The 24447-nt window shown below is 49.2% G+C and overlaps 3 protein-coding genes across 6 annotated transcripts in view; 1 reads left to right on the top strand and 2 right to left on the bottom strand.

Moving 5' to 3' along the window:
* DMRTC2 (DMRT like family C2) overlaps positions 1-4302 on the bottom strand; it is a 10682-nt gene extending 6380 nt beyond the window's left edge. The window contains exon 1 of one of the 2 annotated variants that reach the window (XM_049621753.1): positions 4213-4302. Coding sequence is in view for 1 of the 2 variants with exons in the window: in XM_049621749.1 (XP_049477706.1) it covers positions 1375-1394 (20 nt within the window). In the remaining variant the exon portion in view is untranslated. Of the gene's footprint in view, positions 1-1374; positions 1465-4212 lie in introns of those variants that run through there. The other variant, XM_049621749.1, reaches the window with a different exon arrangement.
* LYPD4 (LY6/PLAUR domain containing 4) lies at positions 1567-4970 on the top strand. The gene is made up of 5 exons (XM_049621770.1): positions 1567-2559; positions 3212-3397; positions 3595-3748; positions 4122-4468; positions 4706-4970. Exons 2-5 carry the CDS (start codon positions 3331-3333, stop codon positions 4906-4908), a joined length of 771 nt encoding a protein of 256 aa, XP_049477727.1. The 5' UTR covers positions 1567-2559; positions 3212-3330; the 3' UTR covers positions 4909-4970.
* Positions 4971-12243: 7273 nt separating this feature from the next.
* Positions 12244-23484, bottom strand: LOC125915756 (carcinoembryonic antigen-related cell adhesion molecule 6-like). Of its 3 annotated transcripts, XM_049621746.1 has the most exons (11): positions 23294-23484; positions 22100-22459; positions 19797-20075; positions 19306-19560; positions 16265-16540; positions 15076-15078; positions 14704-14824; positions 13670-13722; positions 13342-13373; positions 12874-12915; positions 12244-12615 (listed from the first exon to the last, which is right to left on the bottom strand). In XM_049621746.1, exons 1-11 carry the CDS (start codon positions 23355-23357, stop codon positions 12550-12552), a joined length of 1551 nt encoding a protein of 516 aa, XP_049477703.1. In that variant the 5' UTR covers positions 23358-23484; the 3' UTR covers positions 12244-12549. The 3 variants fall into 3 exon arrangements, with proteins under 3 accessions (XP_049477703.1, XP_049477701.1, XP_049477702.1); XM_049621744.1 differs by lacking the exons at positions 15076-15078; positions 16265-16540 and having other exon boundaries at positions 23294-23483; XM_049621745.1 differs by lacking the exons at positions 15076-15078; positions 16265-16540; positions 19306-19560 and having other exon boundaries at positions 23294-23482.
* Between the last annotated feature and the right edge of the window lie 963 nt (positions 23485-24447).

The raw sequence follows: 24447 nt of genomic DNA, 5'->3' as shown, positions 1-24447 counted from the left end.
CCCCCCCATGTGCATCTCGCTCCCTGATTTCACCAGAATTCATCAGTTTCATCTGGGCTCCACTCTGTAATTATCGCCTGCCTTCTCGGTGTGTCTCACAATTTCCCTCCCACCCTCTGTTTTGTCCCCTTCTCCCTGCGCATCCCGCCCTGTCTCCTTCCCCCCCCCCCCCCCCCCCCCCCCCGCCCCCAGAACCACATCTTTGTGCCCCAGGCCTCATTTTCCTGCCTCTCCTCTTGTGCTTTCTCTGCTGCACCTCTTGACTCCCTTGCACGGTTCCAGTCCATCAATTTACCCTTCCTCCTCTGCATGGTTTCTCTTTTGTAGGGATAGTATCTCCTCTGACTACCTCTCTATCCTCTCCATCCTTTTTCCCTGAGGATTTCATTCCACTCTTTTTTCAGTGTGTCTCCACCTGTGCTCAGATTTTTGGGTCCTGTCGTTTTGCATTCCAGGCTGGTGTGTGCCATCTTTTCTGATTGGCCCAACCCCTGTGTGTGCTCCTTCATCAGCCTTCATTGCCCCTTCCTGTGTCCCATCTTTTCTGTGAGTCTTAGTCCCTTTGTTTGCCACAGACTCCTGTGTTACAGAGCCTGTATGCCAGGCATTCTGGACAGAAAAGTGTTGCTGATGTGACCTCTAGCTGGACTGCTGTTGCAGGGGAGCCATACTAGACAAAGTGGCAAAGATTGTTTGGGGCCAGTCTGGGGTGGGGAATGTGGGGTGCGGGAGGCTTGAATGCCAGCTAGTGAGGTTGGCCTTGTTCCTTTAGATAGTGGAGAGGCAGGGAAAGACCGGGGAATGGACATTTATGGAAAGCTTAGTTCTTGCCTGGCACTTTATGTTAATAATCTTACTAATTTTCAACCGTACCTTATGAGAGGTATTATTAATCCAGTTTATGGATGAGTTCAACAACTTGCACAAGATCGCACAGCTAGTCAGTGCAGGGGTAAAGATTCTAACCTTGCTCTACCTTTGAGTCCAAAGCCTATGAGCTTTGTACCACCTACGTTGTTTTCGTTAGTTTTTCCAGTAATCATCATTCTCCACTTTCATCCCCTAACCCTCCTGTGGGCACTCCCTTCAGGTGGCTACTGGGTATCTTTTGGTTCACGTGTGTGCTTGCAATATGTGCGGTGTCTTATGTGCACGTGTTTTTTAAAGTGTGTGTGTGTGTGTGTGTGTGTATGTATGTAGTTTCTACACCCATTGTGGGGCTCGAATTCACAACCCCGAGATCAAGAGTTGCATTCTCTCCTTTTCTAACTGGGCCAGCCAATGCCCCTCTGCATGTGGTTTTAGCTTACGCAAGCGATATTGTGTTATTATGTAAGATAATCAGTACTGTGCTTTTTTGATCCATCCACGTACCTATTACGTGTACATCTCATCAGTTTCTTTTAATTGCTGCATGATATTCCACGGTTGGCATCCCCTGCAGGTTGCGTGTTCACTAAGTCTCAGGGAGGGATGCCCACAGTGCTCTCGGCTCACCATCTCCCTGATAATGCTGCATCCTTGTATATATTCCTTTGTAGATGAAGGTGGAGCTCTTTATTACGTCATACCTAGGATATAGTAGGAATGGGTATTTGTAAACCTAATTTGACTCAGTATTGCCAGACTCCTCCCCACAACACTGCTTTGGGGCTGAAACATCGATCAGAACTCTCAACTCCTTTATTCCTCACGGTCCAGAAGAAGGTCCTGTCCCCCTCCCAACGACCCCACGAGCAGCAGTGCACAAAAGTCCCTGTATCCCCACATTGCTGCCAACACTTAATCTTTTTCCGGCTTTCCGGTTCTTTGCCAGCCTGATAGATGTACAGTTTGATAGACTGCATTTCTCTGGTTATTGTTAAGCTCGGGTGTCTTCACGTACTTCTTAGCCTCTCTGGTTTGCTCTTCTGAGAATTGTCTCTTCCTATACTTGGCCCATATTCCTACTGGGGTTACTCTCTTTTTCTTTTCAATTTGCCGGAGATCCTTGGCCATTTTCATTGCTTTAAGGCATTGCGTATACTCTTCATATGCCAGTCTTGACATTTCATATTATTTTAAAAATTAATCCACTTCCTCTGGGTGTTCTAAAGATTTTATTTTATTTTTTAAGTAATCTCTGTACCCAACGTGGGGCTCGAACTCACAATCCCAATGACAAGAGTCGTGTGATCTACCGACTGAGCCATCCAGGCACTCTGACTCCATCTCGGTTTTCAAATTTATAAATGTAGAGTTCTTAATGATACTTTTATTTTTTAAAAACATCCTGTCTGTTACTTCCTATTTTTCATTTTGTATTTTATTTGCATCGTCTCTTTTTCTCCTAATTAGATTTGCTGGAGAATTATCTTGTGGATCTTGTCAAAGAATGTTAGTTTCCTGCAATAATTTTTATTGTTGCTGCTGTTTTCTAATTCACTGGTTTCTGCCGTTATCTTAATTTCTATCCTTTTTTTGGGGGGGGGGGGAGCAGGGGATGCTTTGTTGCTCCTTATACAACTTCTTAAGTTAACTCATGATCATATTTTTTAACGATCCTGTTTCCTGATAAAGGTATTGAAACTATAAATTTACTTCTAAATACTGCTTCAGTTGTGTCCCAAATTTTGACTTGTAGTTGAAAAAAAAAAAACCCAGTTGATTTTGAAATGATTATTGGCTCACAAGAAGTTGCAAAAGTTGTAAACCCGTAAATACTTCCTCTCACTTCCCCACAGGGACATCTTCTAGAACTGTAGGATGCAAACGTGAAATTGACATTGGTATAACACTCTTAACTAGACTGTAGACCTGATTAGGTTTCACCAGGTTTTACATGCACTTGTGTGTGTGTGTGTGTGTGTGTGTGTGTGATATGTACTAGGTTCATTATTACTCACTCCTGAATACTTATAAATATCCTTTTCAAACCCAAATCTATTTAGTGGTATTTCAGTGAGCTTCCATACACACCTTTGCTGTTCTGGTCTCACTGTCTCTGGCTGGAGAGCAGCCTGTGAAACAGTGACTCTGATTAAGTCAGCATCTTTGCTCAGCCTCCAATGGGAAGACCTAAGCAGGGGAGAGTCATAACTTGAGAAGCTAATGTGGTGGGTTCGGGGCAGGTTGGAGGGGAGACTATGGAGATGGGAAGACCTGTGTCCCTGAAGGTCTCAGGGAGCCTATGTCACAAAAACTGACAATCAACTTTATGCTCTCGAAACAGTGACCCAGAGGCAAGTGAACAGAGGATTCAGAAGCTAACTAGAACTGACCTTGATTGATACCTGGATTGAAATTGGTTCCAGATTGACCTCTAGCATCCGGGGACCCAGACCCAGGACCATGGGACCCCAGCACTTGAGCCCTGTGCATCTGCTCTGCCTCCTAGGGGCCATCTCCACTCTGCCTCGTATGTCCTGCAGGGCTAGATGCTTTGGGGGCCCCCAGAGGGTGGGGGGCTGGATTCACATAACTAGGGGGCGGAGGGCAGGATATCTGGGTTCCTCGGGGGGACAGGATCTGTGGAGGCTGAGATCTTGGTTGGCAGTTTGGGGGCTGAGAAAGCAACGTGAGTGGCACACGACTGGAAGGACATTCTCTCCTTAGGGGCTGGGGCTCTTTTGTGCTACGAAGCAACATCCTCGCTCTTCAGAGCTGTTTCTCTCCATAACTGGAAATGGCTTCTGATGAGGAGCATGGTGTGTAAGCTGAGTGAGGGCTGTGAGGAGACGCTGGTATTCATCGAGACAGCTGAAGGGAAGTGGCTCTGGGCTCAAGTTCTGAACATTTACACCATTACATCTTTGGGAACAATGTCAAGACCCTGGCAGGAGAGAGGCAGGACCCAGTGGGGTGTGGTGTGGGCTGGATAAGAGGGCAGGAAGGAGGTGGGCAGATCCCAGGAGGAGAGGGGCAATCTGGGAGAGGAGAAAAGGAAGGGACACAGGGGAGAGAGGAGCAGAGGGGCTCCTGTGGGGAGGGTGGGTTGAGGAGACACAGATGGAGACCCCGGGACCTGAGCCCCATGCGGCTGAACACCTCAGCACAACTGGTGATGGGACAGAATGAGCCAGAAGAGCGGGGTGCAGGGTGGGAGGGGGAACTCTGGGTGCGACCAACGACACCGATCAGAGCTCTCTAATCTGCTCCTCAGGGTCCAGAAGGGGAGTTGTGGGTTTTAAGGGCTGCAGCCCAGCCTCCTCTTACCCCCAGCAAGTCTCTTACCTCGTTTCACCGCCTGGACTGTCCGTTGCCTCCTACAGCCGCGTCTGCCGGTCATATCTCTGCAACAACCTCACCAGCTTGGATCCTTTTGTGAAACTCAAGGCCAACACTCCGAGGTCTACAGCATTTTCTTCCCATGGTTGCCCAACCTGTGTGGGCGAACCCTCTAAGGACTGCCTCCCAAGTTTTGTCACCACTGATTCTTGCCCCTATGACGCCTCTCAGTGCTACAGTTCCACCTTAAAATTTCAGGCAGGTGAGAGAAGAGAAACTTGTGTTAGTGCCTTCTCATCTCTCAGAGGGGCTGGAGGACTGAGAGGGGGTTGGGGCTGTGGGGACCAGGCACGTGAATTCCAAGGGGGAAGGAATACGGTGCCTGGTACCCAAGTTTTTGGTGGAAGAACGGGTGTTCTGGTTTGTGAGGCGTGTCTGGAAGGAGGGGTGGGGCACTTGCATCTTGAAAGTGTCCCTAACTGCTCTGTCTTCCTTACAGGGCTCCTCAATACCACCTTCCTCCTCATGGGCTGTGCTCGTGGACATCACAAACTTTTAGCAGATTTTCACCATATTGGGAGCATCAGAGTGACCGAGGTCCTCAACGTCTTAGAGAAGGCCCAGATTGCTGGTGTCGAGCCCTCCAGTCGGGGTCCTGCTTGGGGCATCCTCTCAGGGCTTCTGCTTGCCTTCAGGGACTGACAGTCTGGCTGGACTGGACAAACCCCTTCCCATAACCCAGTAAAGTCACAGAGTTGCCTTTCTGCTTTGTCCTGTGGTCCATGAGGGTTGTGGAGACATGGGAGGTGTGTGTGTGGGGGGGGAGGGGCACGTGGTGGGCAGTGTGCACGGTGAAGTGAGCAGGGGATGGGTGGGGGTGGGGAGCATCACTGCCAAAGTGACCATGTCATGCCCAGCAGCCAGAGAGAGAGGACGTGAGCGGGGAAGGGGCAGAGAGAGGAAGATACAGAATCCAAAGAAGGAACCAGGCTCTGAGCGGTCAGCACAGAGCCCGATGCGGGGCTCGAACCCACGAACGGCAGGAACATGACCCGAGTCAAAGTCGGACGCTTAACCGACAGCCACTCAGGCCCTCCCCAAGTTTACTTTTTTAAGTGTGCCTTTTTAGTAATCTCTACGTCCAAAGTGGGGCTTGAACTCATAACCCTGAGATCAAGAGTCTCACACTCCAATGACTGAACCAGACAGGCACCCCCATATTTCCAATATTCCAGTGTATGCTTTTGTCCTTCCGTTTTTACTGGTGTATCACCTCCTACTGTATCACCATGCATTTGTCGTCAATCATCCTTGGATTCCCGTCTCCCTCCCCTGCAGTGTTTTGATCCAGCAGTGGCTGCTTATGGATATTCTTTTACATGCCCCCTTATGCTTATGTGTAAGTGTTTTTCCTGGGTACACACCCAGGAGCGGTATGGCTGGGCTGTAAGGTCTGTTCAGCTTTAGGGGACAATGCCAAATTGTTTTCCAAAGTGGTGGTAGCAGTTATACATTACTAGTGACAAAGTAAAGAATTCTTTTTGATCCGCATCCCTCCGACTTTTCTGACTTTTTAATTCTTGCCAGTCTGGCGGCTGCAAAATGGCATCTCCCTGCAGTCTGAATTTGTGTCTCCCCGAATACTCAGCAGGCTGGGCTTCCTTTCATGGGAGTATTGGCTGTGCTTCTTTTGTAAAATGCCTATTTTATGGGTTTTTTTTTGTCTGTTTTTCTATAGGGTTATTTATCTTTTTCTTAAATTTATTTTTTTAAGTTTATTTATTTTGAGAGAGAGAGAGAGAGAGAGAGAGCAGGGGAGGGGCAGAGAGACAGGGAGAGTGAGAATCGCAGGCAGGCTCCATGTTGTCAGCACAGAACACGATGTGGGGCTCGAACTCATGAACCATGAGATCATGACTTGAACCAAAATCAAGAGTCGGACACTTAACTGACTGAGCCACCCAGGTGCCCCTTATCTTTTTCTCATTGATATATAGGAGTTCCTTATGTATGCTTATATATTAAGTGCTAATAGTCTGTCAGTTGGATGATTTGTCTTCATTTCTTATGGTATCTTCTCAAGAACAGAATTTCAGTGTTGAATTTCTCAGTCTTCCAGTTTTACGGTTAAATCTTCTCGTGCCTTGCTTAAGAGATACTCTCTTTTCTCCAAAAAGTTAAGTTTGGCTTTTCACATTTCAGTTCTTTTTTTTTTTTTTTAAGAAGACGAAAATCATACCAACTATATTTGCCAACCACGATGGCACAGAGCTAAAGATCAACAATAAAACAAAGCTGGGGGGTGCCTGGGTGGCTCAGCCAGTTAAGTGTCCAACTTCGGCTCAGGCTCATCTCACCGTTTCTGAGTCTGCGTCCTGCATTGGGCTCTCTGCTCCCAGTGCAGAGTCTGCTTCAGATCCTCTGTCTGTCTGTCTGTCTGTCTCTCTCTCTGCCCTTCCCCTGCTCTCAAAAGTAAATAAACATTGAAAAAAAAACATAGCTGAAAAATCTACAATGTAAATATTAAATATTCAATATGCAAATACCAAGCAACACACAACGGCACAGCCAACGGGCCGAATAAGAAATCAAGCGGCAAGTCAAAGCATGTCTCAAAAGGAAAGAAGAAGAAAAGACAATATTCCATTCACATTTAGATTCTTAATCGATTTAGAATTGATTTTTGTGCTCCTTTGAGGTAGGAATCTACTTTCATTTTTAAAAATATGGGTAACTAATTACCCTCCTTTATTAAATAATTCTCCACCTCCTTTATTAAATAATTCCACCTTTCCTCATTTATCTGCACCGGCATCTTGGTTGTATATCAGAGTCCCACATCTGCATGAGTCTGTTTCTGGGCTCCCTGTTTTTTCCGGGGATCAATTTATCTACTCCTGTGCCAGCCCTACACTGTCTTAACTTTTATAACTTTTTACTAAATCTTTCCACCTGAGAACGCAAGTTATTTCCCCCTTACACTTGTTCATCTTCAGGAGAATCTTGGCTTTCCATGTAAACTTAGGTTCAGCTTGTAAGTTCCATAAAAACCCTGTTGGGATTTTGGTTGGAACTTCATTGAATAATAGCCAATTTAGGGGACGCTTTATGTATTTATGAAGCTGACCCTTTCTATCCATGAACATGTGTCATCTCTCCATTTAAGTCTTCCCTAATATTTTTCGGTAAAGTTTTTTTTTTTTTAATTTTACGCATAAGAGTCTGCACATCTTTTGTTAATTTATTCCAAAATGATCTATAGTGTTCGTTATTATTAATGGTTTCTTTTCATTTTTTATTATTTTTTAAGGTTTATTTTTGAGAGCGAGAAAGCGAGAGAGCAGGGGAGGGGCAGAGAGAGGGAGAGAGAGAATCCCAGGCCGGCTCTACACCATTAGCGCCCCCCACTGGGCTCAATCTCAGGAACAGAGAGATAATGACCTGAACTGAGATCATGAGTCCAACGCTCAACGGACTGAGCCCCCAAGGCACTCCGATGGTGAGCCACCTGTGTGGCTCAGTTGGTTAAGCGTCTGAGTCTTGCTTTTGTCTCAAGTCATGATCTCTCGGTTCCTGAGATGGAGCCCTGCATGGGGCTCTGTGCTGACTGTGAGAAGCCTGCTTGGGATTCTCTCTCTCCCTCTCTCTCTCTCTCTCTGCCCCTCCCCTGTTCTCTTGCCCTCTCTGTCTCCCTCTCCAAATAAATAAATAAATAAATATTTTTAAGAAAGGAAAAAAAGGACATTTTCTATTTGTTTCTAATTTATAGAAATGCAATAAATTTTGTACACTATGTTGATCTTAAAGTCAAACATCTTGCTATACTCTTTTATTATTTCTACCAATATGTTTACAGGCTTTGGGGGCTTCTCTGTATAGACAATAATCACCTATGAGTGATGACAGTTGATCTGTGCTGTTTGGGACATCCCAGGAGGACACTGACAATGCTGGACATCTTTGAGTTGATTTTAAATGTAATTCTGCCATTTCCCTATCAACAATATTTGCTGGGGTGCCTGGGTGGCTTAGTCGGTTAAGCCTCTGGTTCTTGATTATGGCCCAGGTTATGATCTCATGGTTTGTGAGATCGAGCCCCGCCTCCAGCTCTGTGCTGGCAGCGCAGAGCCTGCTTGGGATTCTGCCTCCCTCTCTCTGCACCTTCCCTGCTTGCTCTCTCTCTTAAAAAATAAATAGAAACTTTTTTAAAAGGCAAAAAAAAACACACCCCACAATATTTGCTGTTTTTTGTTTGTTTACTTGCTTTTTTTGGTAGTTCTTTAAAATTTTTTCCCAGATTTACTGAAATATAATTGACAATTGACATACAACATAAGCTGTACAATGTGATGATCTGATTCATCTATGTATTGCAAAATGATTATTACCACAGCGTTAGCTAACACCTCCATCACATCACATAATTATCATTCTTTGCTGGTGGTGCGGTCATTTATGATCTACCCTCTTAACAATTTCAAATATACAATACAGTATCGTTGACTAAAATCACCATGCTGTACATAAGATTCTCAGAACTTATCCAACTTATATAGTAGTCCCCCCTTATCCATGGGGAATATATTCAGGCATCTCCAGTAGATGCCTGAATCCATGATCGTACTGAGCCCTATGTATACTATGTTTTTTCCTATGCATACATATCCAAATTAAGTTTAATTTATAAATTAGGCACAGTAAGATGTATAGATGTAAATATGTGCACACGTGTACCCACACATTTTATTATATATATATATACACACACATATATATGTATATATATATACACATATATATGTATATATATAGGATTTTTTGATGAATCATTTGAAAGTTATAGATACCATAATACTTCACCCTAACTACCTCAGCCTGTATCTCATCAGAACCAGGACTTCCTCCTATACATCCACAGTCCTATTATCAAGCCCCCCAAATTTAATATTAATGCAAAAATGTAAACTAATATGACATCTATATTAGTGCCCTATTACTGTTGTAACAAATTACCAGAAGCACAGTGGCTTAAAACAACACATTTGTTACCTTACAATTCTGGAGGTCGGAAGTCTGGCATGGATCTTGCTGGGCTAAAATAAATATATTGGCAGGGCCACATTCCTTTCTCTGGGTTCTAGGGGTGGATCAGTTTTCTTGCCTTTACCACTTTCTGGAGTCTGGTGATAACTGCTTCACTTGTGGCCTCCTTCCATCTTCAAAGTCCAGAACAATTGACCAAGTTTTTCTCACATCAGCTCACTCTGACATTGATCCTTCTGTCTTCTTCTTTCACATTTAAGGACTCATGACGACGTTAGGCCCATCCCAGATAATCGAGGATAGTGTCCATTTTTTTTTAAGGGCAGCAGATTAACAACCTTAATTCCATTGGTTACATTAATTCCCCTTCGCCATGTAATGTAGTATATTTACAGGCTCCAGGAATAAGGATTTGGATATCTTTGGGAGGACATTATTCTGCTCACCATAGACTGCACATTGAATCCCAGAGATGGATGTAGAGACAGGAAGTAGATTAGTGGTTGCCTAAGACTGTGGGCATCTGGGGAAAGAGGGCATGACTGCTAATGGCTGTAAAGTATAAAAATAGTTCACAATTGATTCTGCTGATAGTTGAACAATTCTGTGAATTATATACTAGAAACCATTGAATTGTACACTTAAAAATTTGTTTAATTTTTTTACCTTTATTTATTTTTGAGACAGAGAGAGACAGAGCATGAACGGGGGAGGGTCAGAGACGGAGGGAGACACAGAATCTGAAACAGGCTCCAGGTTCTGAGCTGTCAGCACAGAGCCCGACGCAGGGCTCGAACTCATGGACTGTGAGACCATGACCCGAGCTGAAGTCGGACGCTTAACCAACTGAGCAAACCAGGAGCCTCTATTATTACTTTTTTAAATGTTTGTATTATTTTTGAGAGAGAAAGAGATAGGGAGAGAGAACGGGGTAGGGGGAGAGAGAGAGGGAGACAGAGGATCTGAAGTGGGCTCCGCACTGACAGCAGAGAGCCCACGTGAGCTTGGACTCACAAACCCTGAGATCATGATCTGAGCCGAGGTCAATCAACAGATCCATCCAGGCGCCCCTCATTACATCTTTCTTACAGAGAATAGATATGGGCAGCTTCTTCAGCCCCAGGCTGAGACACTGTCCAAGGTGCTGATGTCTCCCAACTATGCCCAGGGCTTAGTTTGAGAGAGAGAGAGAGGGAGAGAGGCAGGGAAAGAAAGACACAAAATCCAAAGCAGGCTCCAGGCTCCCTAGCTGTCAGCACAGAGTCTGACACAGGGCTGAAACTTGTGATATCATGACCTGAGCTGAAGTTGGACACATAACTGACTAAGCCACCCAGGCATGAGAGAGGGAGTGACAGAAGGAGGCAGGAGAGGCAGAACCAGAGAAGAGGTGATGTGGAAGTAGGACACAGAGACACTTCAAGATGTTGAACTGCTGGGGGCGCCTGGGTGGCGCAGTCGGTTAAGCGTCCGACTTCAGCCAGGTCACGATCTCGCGGTCCGTGAGTTCGAGCCCCCCGTCAGGCTCTGGGCTGATGGCTCGGAGCCTGGAGCCTGTTTCCGATTCTGTGTCTCCCTCTCTCTCTGGCCCTCCCCCGTTCATGCTCTGTCTCTCTCTGTCCCAAAAATTAAAAAAAAAAAAAAAGAAAAAAAAAAAGATGTTGAACTGCTGGATTTGAAGGTGAAGGAAGGGGCCACATCCATGGAACGTGGGAAGCCTCCAACGGCACAGCTTGAAAAACAAGGAAACAGACTGTCTCCTAAGCCTCCAGAAGAGACAGCCAGGTGGGCACCTTGATTTGTGTTGACATCCACCACTAAGCTTACAATAATTTGCTAGAGCAGCAAGACGAAACTAACAAGAGGCGTCACCCTGTCTAATCCAACATAGTGTGCATTGCGACAGGAGCATCACAGAGCTAAAAATGACGTGATACTTTGCAGCTTGTTTTCCTTACCTCTCATCTCATGACTAAGAAACAAGTGGGTGATGGCAAACCCACCTGTGAAACGTGGGTGCGGTGCCTTGGTGCTTGGACCGCTTTTGTGTGAACAGGGCACCTTGATGCGAGCGAATCCACATGGGCACCCAACCGGGGGCCTCAGGGAAGGACTGAGAGCCGCTGGCCCAGGTGTGTGGAGGAGGCTGCAGGTGGGACAGTAGGACGAGGCCTGTGGACCAGGTGGAAGAGACACTTTGTCCCAACACCATGGGAGCCTGGGTGAGTTAGGTGGGGGAAGCCCTCTGCCTCTGACCTGCATGCTTATTTATGGGGAGGAGGTGTGTTTCAAGATAAGATCCCGTTCAGGGAGAAAAGTGGACACTGCTGGGAGGTACTGGGCTAGACGTCATGGGCAGTGTCCGGGAAGGCTATGCTCAGAGCATGAATTCTGGGTCCCAAACCCTGGGGTTCCTCTGACAACCTGCCTTTATGTCACCTCAGCAGGAAGGACATCCCAAAGTCTGGAGAAACCTTCAGACAGGTCTCAGTGCCCTGGATCCTGGATTTGGGGACAGGGCAAGTTTATTGGTGAAGGACACCAGTCAGGGCCACTGGGGATGGGTGAGGAGGACCAAAGGGCTCAGGACACCAAAAGGCTATGAAGGGGTCCCACCTGGGATGTGTGCCTGACTATAGCTGCTCCTTCCAAGCTCATCCTCCTGTGGTCATCAGAGGCCCCATGTTCTGTGCTCCTGAGAACCCCGTGCACATTTGCAAACACTGGAGGTGTCTCCAGCCTTGGTCCCTGAGCAGGGTGAGGACCGCTGAGTGCTGTCATAGTTTGGCCACAGCTCTGGTGATCTCTCCTTTTCTAGTTAACGTGGTCCCAGCATGTCAACACCCCTTGCCCCTCCTCTATCTCAGGGGACTAAGGTGGGGGCTTGGTGAACTCAGAGGGAACATTTCCCTGTGTGACCCAGGAGAGAAGGGCCCCAGAGGTTCAGGTGAATGTCTGCTCAGAGAAATCACCATTCACCAAAAAAGGGCCAAGGAGGGGGAAGAGTCCTGTTTAATCAGATCCCCTCATGTTGTCCCTGGTGGGTCAGGGCCCAGGACACTTTCCCTGGGAAACCCCACTTCCTGGGACATGGGGGCCTTTGTCCTGGCCCATCCGGGGTTTGTGGCAGCCTGTCAGGGCTTCCAGAAATCAGGAAGGCCCGGACCCTGGGTCCATGTCCCTGAATATCCTCTAGGCTCAGAGCTGGTTCTCTGGCTCAGGCGGCGGCACCTGACCCCACCCAGGGTCTGGGGTCTCAGGAAGGCCCCTGGAAGGAGTAGCTCCCAGGGGAAGGGGAAACTAAGAAGACACTTGTCCTTTGTGGTTGATCTGGCAGTAAATGTTCCTGTCAGGGTGTTGTAACTCCTGTAAAAGAAAAAGAGGCCTCTGAACCCCGCAAGCTTCTCAGGACATGTCTGGGTGACTTTCAGGTCCTGCGTCCACCTCTCTGGGAACCTGGCTGGGTGGCAGGTTTCTGCCCCAGGCCCCTCCTTCCTCCCACTAGCCCCTGTGCCCTTTTGCCCTGCTGTGTCCTAAACCTGAAAGCACAGGCAGGGCAGGCTGGGGACAGATCCTCAGTCCCCTTGGGCTTGGGGGACCTGAACATTCATTGCCCACACTCACCTGGTAGATGGGAACGGCTGTCCTCGGGCTGGGTAGGGTGTTCTGAACAGGGGGAGAGAATGGGTGTCAGTGGACAGAGGGAGAGTCATTTCTCTGCAGGGGTGACCCGTTCTGCCTCTTGAGCAGCGTTCGCCAAGCCTGTTGACCCACACCCCAGACCCAGACCGGTCTCTCCTTAACTCCCTGCCCCACTCCTATTAGCCCAGGACCCCTGGCTGATGTTCCCAGTGCTCTGTCCTTGGCCAGACTCCAGGGTTCCCCTTGGGCCAGCTCAGAGTGGCAGGAGAGACTCAGGACGGGGTGGGGAGTGGTCCTGTCCCTGAAGACGGTCCAAATCCTGGGCAGAACGGGCCCTGCCTTGTCCTGGCTCTCTGGGGGAAGCAGGGTGTGTGCGGTGCTGCTGAATTCGTTGGTTCTCTGCCTTGCGCCCGCACAACCTAGACCCCAGTGGGGAGGGGGCGGGCTTACCGGGGATGTGGAGCTGCTGACTGGACCATGACCTGGGCACAGAAACAGGAATTAGCAGCCAGGGTCCACCCTCCCAGGAGGTACCGGGTCATTGGCTCTCGGAGAACCAGGGAAGGAGCACCTCCCACAGGGAGACCCACTGGTGCTGGTCTGTGAGGTGCTGACCCGTGACCTAGATTCCATAGGTCAGGGAGTATGGCCAGTTGGGGTCCCCTGTACTCAAGCCCCAGGGACGTGGTCAGAGGCCCCAGGGTGTGACTGGCAGGAGTGGACACTGGGGGACAGGTCGAGTGGCTCCCTGTGCTGCCTGGGCTGAAGGGATACTCACCAGGGGTGCAGGCTGGGTGCCCCATCTCTCTGTGATTACGTTGGCCACTGGCCCTAGGAAAGATCAGGCTTATTTGTGAGGTGGGCAGGGAGAGGTCACAGCTCTGGTGTCAGAACAGGGGACAGGGAGGGTCCTCATTCCAAGCAGGTCTTAGAGTCCCCTTCTCTCCACCAGTCTAGGAGGGGAAGGGCCCAGGAGAGGGATAAAAAAAGGCCTTCGGAGCACATGTATCCTCGGACCAGAGAGGAAGCTGGGCAGCGGACGGACACCTAGGAGAAGGTGTCCTGAAAAGGGATCAAGGGCCCAGGAAAGGAATCACACATGAGGGTCTGAGTGAGTGGAAGGGTCAAGGCGGCCAGCTGCGTGTGCAGGACGCTTGGGGAGCTCCAGGTATGTCAGATCCCTGAATGCGGTGCCCCTGCTGTGGCCAGACCCTCGAGTCCTCAGGCCAGAAGACGCTGAAAACTGACATTGGCTCGTGCTCTACCTCCATCTGCCTGGACGAGGGGCTTCGTCCCAGGACCTCTACCGGACGGGGCCCAGGGTCTGCGGTGTCACACATCAGGCGCCGTGGTTCCCGCAGGTGCCACTTTGGGGGTCGACCCCACCCGGCCTGTCAGGGTCTTCCACTCTCCCTTGCGTGACCTTGGCCAGGACCACCCTCGGTCCTGAGGCTGCAAATCCCCGTCCCAGGGCATGTGGACTGACAAACCACGGGAGGTACCGGTCACTTGGTACTGTGCACTTAGTACCAAGCACTGCTGTAGGGTTGCCGAGCGAACCAGGACAACCCTGAGGGGCTGTTCTGTGATTGTCCCTAATTTGGCACAGAGGCAGCTGTGGAGGAAGGGCCCCGGGCAGCAGCTGGTGAGGAAGGAGCCAGGTGTGATCAGAGGAGAAATCCAGGGGGCAGTTGGGAGGTCCGGGACACCCAGCCCAGAATCCCGGGTCAGGACGGCGTCTGCCTGCTGGTGACTCTGCTGGGGTGGGGGAGGGGTGGTGGACAGGATCGTGTGTGGGAAATGCCATCGTACCTTCCCGCCTTCACACGGAGCAGGAGATACCCCAGGGCGGCCACGAGTGCCCCCCCGACCAAGACCCCAATTGCAATGCCAACACTGGTCCCCACAGGGAGGCCCGTGGGGCTTCTTCCATCTGAAATAAGAAGCAAAAGGGAGGAGGAATGAGTCCCAAGTCATATCTGCTGAAGCCATGAGGGCTGGGGGGAAGGGCCTGGTTAGGGAGGAAGGAATGGCCATCGAGGTCTGGATGATGTGTGTTATCTCCACAGCATCCTCACCCCCTCGGCTGCTGTGTCATTTCTTTTTTATTTTTTTAAGTGTATTTTTTGAGAGAGAGAGAGAAAGAGAGTGGGAGCAGGGAAGGGGCAGAGAAAGAGGGAAGACAGACTCCCAAGCAGGGTCCCCACTATCAGTGCACATCCCAACAAGGGGCTTGAACCCATGAACTATGAGATCATGGCCTGATCTGAGATCAAGAGTTGAACGCTTGGGGCACCTGGGTGGCTCAGTTGGTTAAACATGTGTCTTTGGCTCAGGCCACGATCTCATGGTTTGTGGGTTCAAACCCACATCAGGTTCTGTGCCTACAGTGCAGAGCTTGCTTGAGATTCTTTCCCTCTCTCTCTGCCCTTCCCCAACTCTCTTTCTCTGTCTCTGAAAATAAATATACTTTTTTAAAAACTTAAGAAAAAAAAAGAAGAGTTGGATGCTTAATGGAGTGAGCTGCCCAGGTTCCCCCTGCTGTGTCCTTTCTATCCTTATAGTGAAACCTTGGACTTGAATCTTCATGTTGCCCTCCTCTGCCCAAAACTGTGGCCAGTGCCCACATCCTGTTCATTTTCCTCCTAATGCCTCTCTTTCTTATTCTCACATTATGCCTCTTTCCACATTTCTTCCTTTCTATTACCATTGATGGTCTTAGAGGGAGGCCCCTACTTGTCCACTCAACACGGATTAGTGAAAATAACACTAGCTGACTGCTTTCGAGGTCAGCGCTGGGCCAGGCACATGGAAAATACTTTGTGTTTATCTCATCTGCTGCTTCCATGAGGCGGCCATGTGTCAACCCCACTCTGCAAATTACGGTCTGAGAGTGTCAAGGGCTTCAGTAAAGTAGTGAAGGTCACAGAACTGGACCGAGTTGAGACAACACTTAAGCCCAGCTCCACGGGACATTACGGCTAATAACAACAACGTCAATGACAAAAGAACAAGAACTGCTAAATTTGATTGAGCCTTGAACCTGTGTAGGATGCTGTCTCAGGATTTAAGATCTCATTAACCTCATAGTGACAACCCTCAGAACAGCCCTAAGAGCCAGCCGTTCTTTCCAGTTTTACAGATGAGGAAACTTAGGTTCTGGAGGTTGAGTGTCTTGTCTGAGGTGCACAGCTGGTATAAAGCAGAACCAAGATGTTAACAAGATTAGTCTAATTCTGGGGATCTCATCCACATTGCTGTAGAGGCTGTGAAGGAGGCTCCCACCTCCCCTAGACCTGTATTCTATTTCACACACACCCCTCCCCATGAAATATACAGAGAGGAAGGGGGAGAAGTTGAGGGTTAGTCAAGCTCACAGCCAGCCTGACGGGGTCACTTTTGCTGAAACTGACTGGGTTGGAGACTTCACACTGATAATTGCCGGCATGCCCCACCCTGACAGGGCTTATGGTGAGGATGCTGTTGTCCGGGGACAGCTTCATCCTCTCTGTGAGCTTTAGACTATGGTTATTGAAGAACCACCAGATGGAGACCCCTGTGTTATTTGTAGAGCAAGTCAGGACCACAGAGTCCTTATGTCCTGTGGCTGTGGTGTTGCTGATGTTGATGGAGGGCTGGGACACTGGCTCTGTGGAGAAAGAGAGGAGGTGACAGAATGAGAGGGGGCCTGGGGCCATGCTCCTTCTTCCAAGATATCAGCCACTCCGAGGGCCCCACTGAGCTCTGTAAAGGTGCCCCAGAGGATGGCCCTGATGTCTGCAGAAGGATGAGTGTCTTTGTTCAGGTGGCGATCTGTAAGGAGGGGGCTGTACCTCTTCCTCTGACCCTCAGGTCCCCCTCTGGCCCTCGGTCATCTGCCTGGTCTGCCTGAACATCTCTGTAGTATCAGCACCACACACCTCTTAGCCCATGTCCAGCATCCTCATCAGCAGGTAGAATTTTTCCCATGGGCTCCTGTGTGGTTCCTTTCTTGAACTTCTATGACTTTAATAGATCAAGCCTCACTCCTTATATACCTTTTCGTGTATGGTGGGGAGGAAGGCTTGCAGGCCTTCTATCTCTGCGTCCCCAGCAGCTTTGTGTAAAGTAGGGAAGGTATTTGCACAGTTATAATTTATTAGGAAATGAGAGCAGCCCACCCAGTCTTCATCACCTTAGGAATTAAAGAGTTTCAATCTACAGGATTTCTCAGGCTGAAGAAGGCTTTTACTTCCACCACTGTGGATTGACTCTCATGGTGAAAAACTTCTGTAAAGAAGCGGTTACTGTATACAGAATACTGGCACCCTTATAAATAGAAGGAAATGATTGCAACAGAATCAAGGCCTTATAGGAAACACCCCCAGCTAGCATCATACTCTATGGTGAAACACGGAAAGTGTTTCCTCTAAGATCAGATAGTACATAAACATGCCTCTTTCACCACCCATGTTCAACAGAGGAAAGGAGTCCAGGACAAAATAATTAGGAGAAAAACAATAGAATGCAATCAAATTGGAAAGGAATAAGTACAATGAGGTCTGGTTGTAGATGATGGAAATTATATGTACAAAACTCTAAAGATTCTGCAAAACTTGTTGAACTAATAAACAATTTCAACAAACTTGCAGGATATAAAATCAACAGGCAAAAATCAATTGTGTTGCTGTACACTAAAAATACCTTCCTCCCAAAATCAAGGAAGAAATTCATTTACAATAACATTAAAAAGAATAAAATACTTAGGAATGAAAGAATGAGGCAATAGAGTATACATGGAAATCTATAAAACGTTGCTGAAAGAAATTACAGAAGACACAAATGAAGGGAAAGACATCCCATGTTCATGGATGATGAGACTTAATATTGTTAAGATGACAATACTACCCAAAGAGATCCACAGATTCAATGTAATCCGTAACAAATGCTTTTCTTTTAAGATTTTATTTTTAAGTAATCTCTGTACCCAACGTGGGACTTGGACATACAACCCCGAGATCAAGAGTCGCATGATCCACTGTACTCAGTCAGTCAGGTGCCCCCCCTGTTAAATTCTTAAGGGAATATTTTGCAGAAATAGAAATTTCCAAAAAGTCACATGGAATCTCAGGGGCCTCAAATAGCCAAAATTATTTTGAAAAAGAACAAAGTTGGAGGACTCCTACTTCCTCACTACAAAGCTACAGTCACCAAAATAATGTGGGCCTGCTATATAGATAGACATAGAGACCGATGGGATACAACAGGCACCCCAGATACAAATCCTGATACATAGGGTCCAATGATTTTCAGTACGGTTGTCATGACCATTCAATGGAGAAAAACTTCTATTCAAGAAATGGTCCTGGGAACACTGGATACCCATGCAAATAATGACGTTGGATCCTGACCTTACATCATGCACAAAAACTAACTTAAAACAGATCAAACATCTAAACGTAAGAGTCAAAACTGTGAAAGTCTTAGAAGAAAACATAAAGCAAAAGCTTATTGAAACTTCATTTCCCGATGATTTCTTAGATATGACACCCAAAGCAAAGACAACAAAAGAAAAAACAGATGAACTGGATTGCACTGAAATAGAAAACTTCTGTGCACCAAAAGGCACAATCAAGAAAGTGATGGTAGCACTTAAGGAATAAACAGGACTCAGGAAGGAAATAGACAGCATAGGAAATATAGTCAATGGCATTTTATTATTTTAATTTTTTAAAGATTTTGTTAAGATTAAATAAGCTCTACACCCAATGTGGGGCGTGAACTCACAACCCCGAGATCAAGAGTCACATACTCTACCTACTGAGCCAGCCAGGTGCCCCTAGTCAATGGTATTTTAATAGCATTGCATGGTGACAGATGGTAGCTACACTGTGGTAGGCATAGCATAACACAGAGTTGTCCAATCTCTATGTTGTGCACATGAAACTAGTGTTACCTTGTGTGTCAACTAAAGTTCCCTAACCAACAACAACAACAACAACAACAACAACAAAGTGATGGCAACCCACAGACTGGAAGAAAACATTTGCAAATCATAGCTGGTAAGAGATTAATATCCAGAATATATAAAGCACTTCTGCAATTCAACAACAACAAAAAGCAACTTGACCCTGAGGACCCTTCTTTTTTCCCCATCTGCAAAGGCCCTTTATATGTGTGGGGGTTTTGGGAACTGACAGAATCCCCTCCCCACATTGCAGACTGGACTGGGAGATCTCAGATCTCAGATCTCAAGATCTGCCATGAGAAATCAGACAGCACAGGGAGGAAGCATCTGCAGACATGTGATGGGAGAGTTCAAGGACAGATCTGAGTCACAAGCAAATGCAAAATAACTTCTTCTAGGCTCTTTTCCGGAAACCAGGAAGATCGCCACCACAGTGCTTGATGTAAATGTTTCAGGGATCCACTTACCAGAGACTGTGATAGTCTTGACCGTGAACTTATTGAGGCGAGTGCCAGGGTTATAAACAAGGCAGGCATAGGATCCATTATCATTCACAGTGATGTTGGGGATAAAGAGCTCCTGTGAGGATGGCTGGGGGCTCCCATTGATAAGCCAAGAATACTGTGCAGGCGGGTTAGAGGCTGAGTGGCAGGAGAGACTGAGGTTTGCCCCTGGACAGTAATAGGAGTCTGAGGGGGAAATGGTGGGGACATCCGGGCCATCTGGAGCAAACAGAATAAAGCCACATGTGATGTAATCCAAGGGAAGGGGAAGAGGAAGATCTGGGTGTGTATAGGGGCCACAGTGTCCATCTAAGTTGGGTCAGAAGCCATGGCCAGCCTGGGTGTCTAGGTGAGAGTCAGGTACTCAGACCCCAGAAGGACAGATGTGGCCTGACCTCTGGCAGCGTGGATTTGGGCTGGCAGCCCGGGGCCAGGTAGGAATACAAGTTACTCACAGAGAACATTCAGGGTGAATGGGTCACTACGACTGGCACTGACTGGGTTCCAAGTCTCACACTCATAAGGTCCTGTGTCGTTCCTTGTGACACCATGTAAAGTGAGAGTCCTGTTGTCCAGGGACAGCTCCAGCCTGGCGCTGTCCGGGAGGCTCTTACTGTTTACTGACCACAGGTAGCTTGTGTTCTGAGTCTGAGGTTCACACGTTAATACTACAGAGTCCACGTTCTCCACGGGGTCCGAGTTGTTGCTTGTGATGTTGGGTTTGGGTAACTCCGCTGTGTAGACAACAGAGAGAACATTGCCCTGTGTGGTACCTGTGATTCCTCCAAAGGCATCTTCAATCAGAGCTGCCTTCTCTCATCTGTCTGCCAACCCAAGTCCTTAAGAATAAAGCAGATCCGTGAATCTCAAGACAAATGCGAGAGGATCTGAGGACTCACAGAAGGAAAAGCCCCCTGCTCTGTGTGTCTGAGAGCAAGCACAGAGTTTCTCAAATGTCAATCACAGAGCAGAGTTTTGTCGTGGAAGACGCGGGACAGAGTCAGAGACAGCCCCCAACCCCCCAACACGGCACCTCTCCTGGTTCTTCACAGACCTGATGGCTTGGCCAGAGGGTGAGGATCTCAGCAGAAATGACACCCAGGGACACCAGAAGCAAGCCCAGAGGTCAGTTCAGTACTTGGGCCCCAGGGCCTGAAGGGGCTTTGATAATGACTGCCGTGAGACAGCGATCCCATACATGGCAGAGCAGAGTCCAAAATCAAGCAAAGAGAGAATGAGCAGGAAGGAGGGGTGCTGAGCGAATGAATGACCACATCTCTTCAGAAAGGCATCCTGGTGCAGGATCCTAGGAGGCCTGCTACACAGGACCCCTGCCCTCCTCCAGCAACAGAGGCACCCACACTGTTCACTCCATCCCTCCTATTTTTTTTTAAATAATTTTTTTAGGGCTCATTTATTGTTGAGAGACAGAGACAGATAGAGACACAGAGAGAGGGGTGGGAGGGGCATAGAAGGAGAGAGGACAGAGGATCCAAAAGGTTTGCCCTGACAGGACGGAGCCCAATGTAGAGCTTGATCTCAGCAGATATGGACCTGAGCCGAAGTTGGACACTCAGCCACCTGATCCACCCAGGCGCCCCTCATGCCTTCCCTCCTAAACAAAAGCAAGTGAGTTGGTTACACGTGGACCCTGTGCTGGTTTCAGGTGCAGAGTCAGAAGGAGAAGGCAATTCCACCCCAGTGGGAGGGACACCAACACACCAGGAAACACTCAGTGATTTCAAGTCCAGCACCGGGAGGTGAGGATGGGCCACCTGAGGGGCGGCCGGGGCATGCTGACTCAGGTTGCTGCTGGGGGTCATTAGCTGTAGAGTAAACACAGAATGAGCCTCTCTATTTGCTCTCACTGCCCACACCAGGACCCTTCCCTCTGATGGAGGAGAGGACAGGGCTGTGCTGCCCAGCAGCCCAGCAGCCTGTGTGACCCTGATTCAGTGACTATACCTCCCTGGGCCTCAGTTTCCCCCTAATACAACAGGAATAATGGTAAATGATCTCCACCTGCCATGACTGTGAAGTAACCTTTAAACATCCTTAAATACCTGGCCCTAAAATGGTATATCGCGGCCGGCCAATCAAATGGCCTCTCTTACTCTTGCCTCCACAAGACAAGGCTCCCTCCCTGGGCCTCCTTCTTGGGAAAGGAAGAGCCGTCAAGAGCATCTCTCTGCTCTGTTCCTCCCTGGGGGTGCTGACCCTCCGCTGGAGTCTCCTAAGTCCCCCACAGCAGTTGGCTAATGGACTGGAGCCTTTTTATGTCTGTGCTGCCCATGCCTCTCTCCAGATGTAGATCTGGAGACCGAGCCCAGGCTGGCGACCAGCTCAGAGGCTCAGGACTCGGGTAGCTGGGAAATCATTGCTCCCAGTCAGCCCTGCCCAGGATCCCTACCCCACCCTGGCACAGAGTCCCCGGGGTCACGAGACTCAGGAGCCCCAAGGCACTGTTTAGGGCAAGGGCCTTCTGGGCTCAGCTCTAGTGAGGATCAGGGCCCCTTCGGGCCTGGCCTTGACCGTGACCTGCATGGTCTTTCTCAGATGGTCATAGAGTCTGGATGCCAGGAAAGGAGTTGAAATCTTAGGAAATTCATCTCTACTGTGTGTGTCCTGCACTAAATGCTCAAACACCATTTGGAGCAAAATGCAGAAGGGGAGGGAGGCACAGTCCAGGCCTGTCAATCCTGTGTGTACGAAGTAGAATTCACTCCACCCGACATCAGAGGTGACAGGAATTACTCACGATATACACGGAGCTGTCCAGTTACTCTTTCAACTTGAACATTCCTCTTTATGATTTGTAGGGTGTAGTATCCTGTGTCCTCCAGGTTGATGTTCTGGAACAGCAGGGATCCGTTGTGATATAATGTCTCTCTGCCGCTGTGTGCAAGTCCTGGGGTAATTTCTTGTGAGTCTGCTGCATATGATACAATTTCCCTACGGGGATTTATAGTTGTCCCTTTGAACCAGCCAAAGCCTAGAAGATTGGCAGTCAGATTGTGGACACGCAGAAGAACGTCCTTCCCTTCGGCAGCATTGGGCGGCACCAATTCAACAGTGACTTGGGCAGTGGTGGGAGGGTTCCAGAAGGTTAGGAGTGAGACTAGGAGGGAAGAGAGAAGACCTGGGTCAATATTTGGCCTGTGTATTGGGACGGAAAGATGTGGCCCTGGAGACTGAGCAGGTCCTAATCGCTCAGCCTTGGGCCCAGGGGTGAGCGTGTGTGTGTGTGCGTGTGTGTGTGTGTGTGTGTGTGTGTCCTACCGGTCAAGGTCAGTGGCACGACCGCCATGGCTTCAGTGCTTCTGAACTTGTGATTTCCTCTGTTTCCAGTACTCTCCCTCAGATGTCTGTGGGCTCACTCCCTCACTGCCCTCAGGTACCTGCTCACACTCAGGGGTCCTTGGGAGAGGGCTGCCCATACCGCCTCCTCTAAAGACCCTCTGTCTTCACATTCTGACCTTTCCCGCTCTGTTCCCTTCATGGCCTGTCAATGCCCGACCTCCCATTCTGTGTCTTTGCTTGTCTGTCTTCCTCCCCAGAGAAGTGTGCTCAGGGAGGGCAGGGACTCTGATCTGTGTTGTGCCCTAGGGTGGGGCCGGCTGCAAATACCTGTGGATGAATGAATGAGTGTTCCCAGGGCCCAGCATTGATCTGTCAATATCTCAGGTTGGTGGGAGGCGCAGCGTTTAGGGTCTCTGGTTGCTCACATCGTTTCCAAAATTCAATCCTCAGTGATGAGTAACTTGGGACACAGCACGTCGCTCGCTCGCCTCTTCCAGATCATGAGATTTTCCTGTTGCTGAGCAGGAACCCCTTGTCCTGCCCTGCCCTGCCCTGTTCCCATGTCCCCTCTCGGCGCCCCATCCTCCCCTGGGAGACCGCAGCCAGTCTCTGTCTTCCCTTCACCCTTAACCCAGGGGATCGTCCCTCTCACCTGCCAGCAGGAGCTCCTGCCAGGGAACACGCCCTCCTCGGGGAAGGGCCGAGGGGGGCTCCATGCCGCCTGCTGCCTGCTCTGTCCTTCTCTCTGTGCGGAGAGCTTCGGCTCCAGAAATGCTCAGGAGCACTGCTGTCACGACAAGTAGGCTCTGTGGTCCTTCCTCCCTCTGTGCTGAGCCGCCTCTGGGGGCAGGAGCGCTTGGCCAGGTCACGTGGGCAGGGGCGGGGTCTCTGCCCGGTCCCTCCCCCTCCCCTCCCCTCCCCTCCCCTCCCGTGCCCTCCTCTCCCCTCACTCCTGCCCTCTTGGTCTCCTTCCCCTTTCATTTCGTCTACGTTTGGGTTCCCTGTGAACTGCTGAGGCCTCTCCCTCTTCAGCTGGGATTTCCCACCATATGCAAGTGCGCACACAATGCCCTTGTGTGGACAAGCACAAGCCTGTGGCCTTGGTGTCCTGGACGCTCCCCACAGTTCAGGGTCGGGGCGCACAGTCAGCCCCCCGCAGCCCTCTCTCCTCCCCACGTGGCTTTTCTCTTCAGAGCAGGAGCCCGAGGGGCTACCCCAGGAACTCTCGTCACAGGGATGTTACCCCCACCGGGCATCGGAATCACCTGTGGAACTTTCTAAAGATCGCAAATGCCCTGGTGACCCCTAGAAATGCTGCTTCAGCAGATGGCCAGCCAGGCTGAGATCCCAGGATGTGGGAATGGGGCCACCTCCTTCTTTCCTGCACCCACAGAGGGTCTGCAGATCCCGTAAAATGCGCATTCTGACTCAGCAGTGTGGTGTGGACCTGAGAGTCCGCATCTAACAAGCTCTCAGGTGAGGCTGGTTGTCCTGGGCCAGGCACACGTTGAATAGCCAGGCTGACGGGGACCTGGTTCTCTCAGAGGACGAGCCTCCTCCCTACTCCGAGTTGGCCTCTGCTGAGTCCTGGCCTCGAGTCTGTCAGCACCGCACACAGAGCCCCAGAGGCCCCAAACCCAGGGGATTCTTTCCATCTGTATCAGAGAAGCCCAGCGGGGCACGGGGTCCCCCCAGTGTTCTCAAATGCTCTGGGGAAGTTGCATTGACTCCTGGCAGCAAGGTCACAGTAACGTTCTGAGGGTGAGAAGAGGGCAAGCAGGGTGATGACTGGTGAGGGACCCACTC

Source organism: Panthera uncia (genome assembly GCF_023721935.1).
Source record: "Panthera uncia isolate 11264 chromosome E2 unlocalized genomic scaffold, Puncia_PCG_1.0 HiC_scaffold_19, whole genome shotgun sequence".
Lineage (NCBI taxonomy): Eukaryota > Metazoa > Chordata > Mammalia > Carnivora > Felidae > Panthera > Panthera uncia.
Note: the sequence above shows the minus strand (reverse complement) of the source record. Positions and strands in the feature narration are given on the sequence as shown.

Coding starts and splice junctions, on each gene's coding strand:
- LYPD4 (XM_049621770.1), top strand. CDS start 3,331: ATGGGACCCCAGCACTTGAGCCCTGTGCATCTGCTCTGCCTCCTAGGG. Junction 3,398..3,594: donor GGCCATCTCCACTCTGCCTC/GTATGTCCTGCA, acceptor TTCTCTCCTTAG/GGGCTGGGGCTCTTTTGTGC. Junction 3,749..4,121: donor ATCGAGACAGCTGAAGGGAA/GTGGCTCTGGGC, acceptor CACCGATCAGAG/CTCTCTAATCTGCTCCTCAG.
- LOC125915756 (XM_049621746.1), bottom strand. CDS start 23,357: ATGGAGCCCCCCTCGGCCCTTCCCCGAGGAGGGCGTGTTCCCTGGCAG. Junction 19,561..19,796: donor ATTCACCCTGAATGTTCTCT/GTGAGTAACTTG, acceptor TGTTTGCTCCAG/ATGGCCCGGATGTCCCCACC. Junction 13,374..13,669: donor GCACCCAGCCTGCACCCCTG/GTGAGTATCCCT, acceptor TTCTGTGCCCAG/GTCATGGTCCAGTCAGCAGC.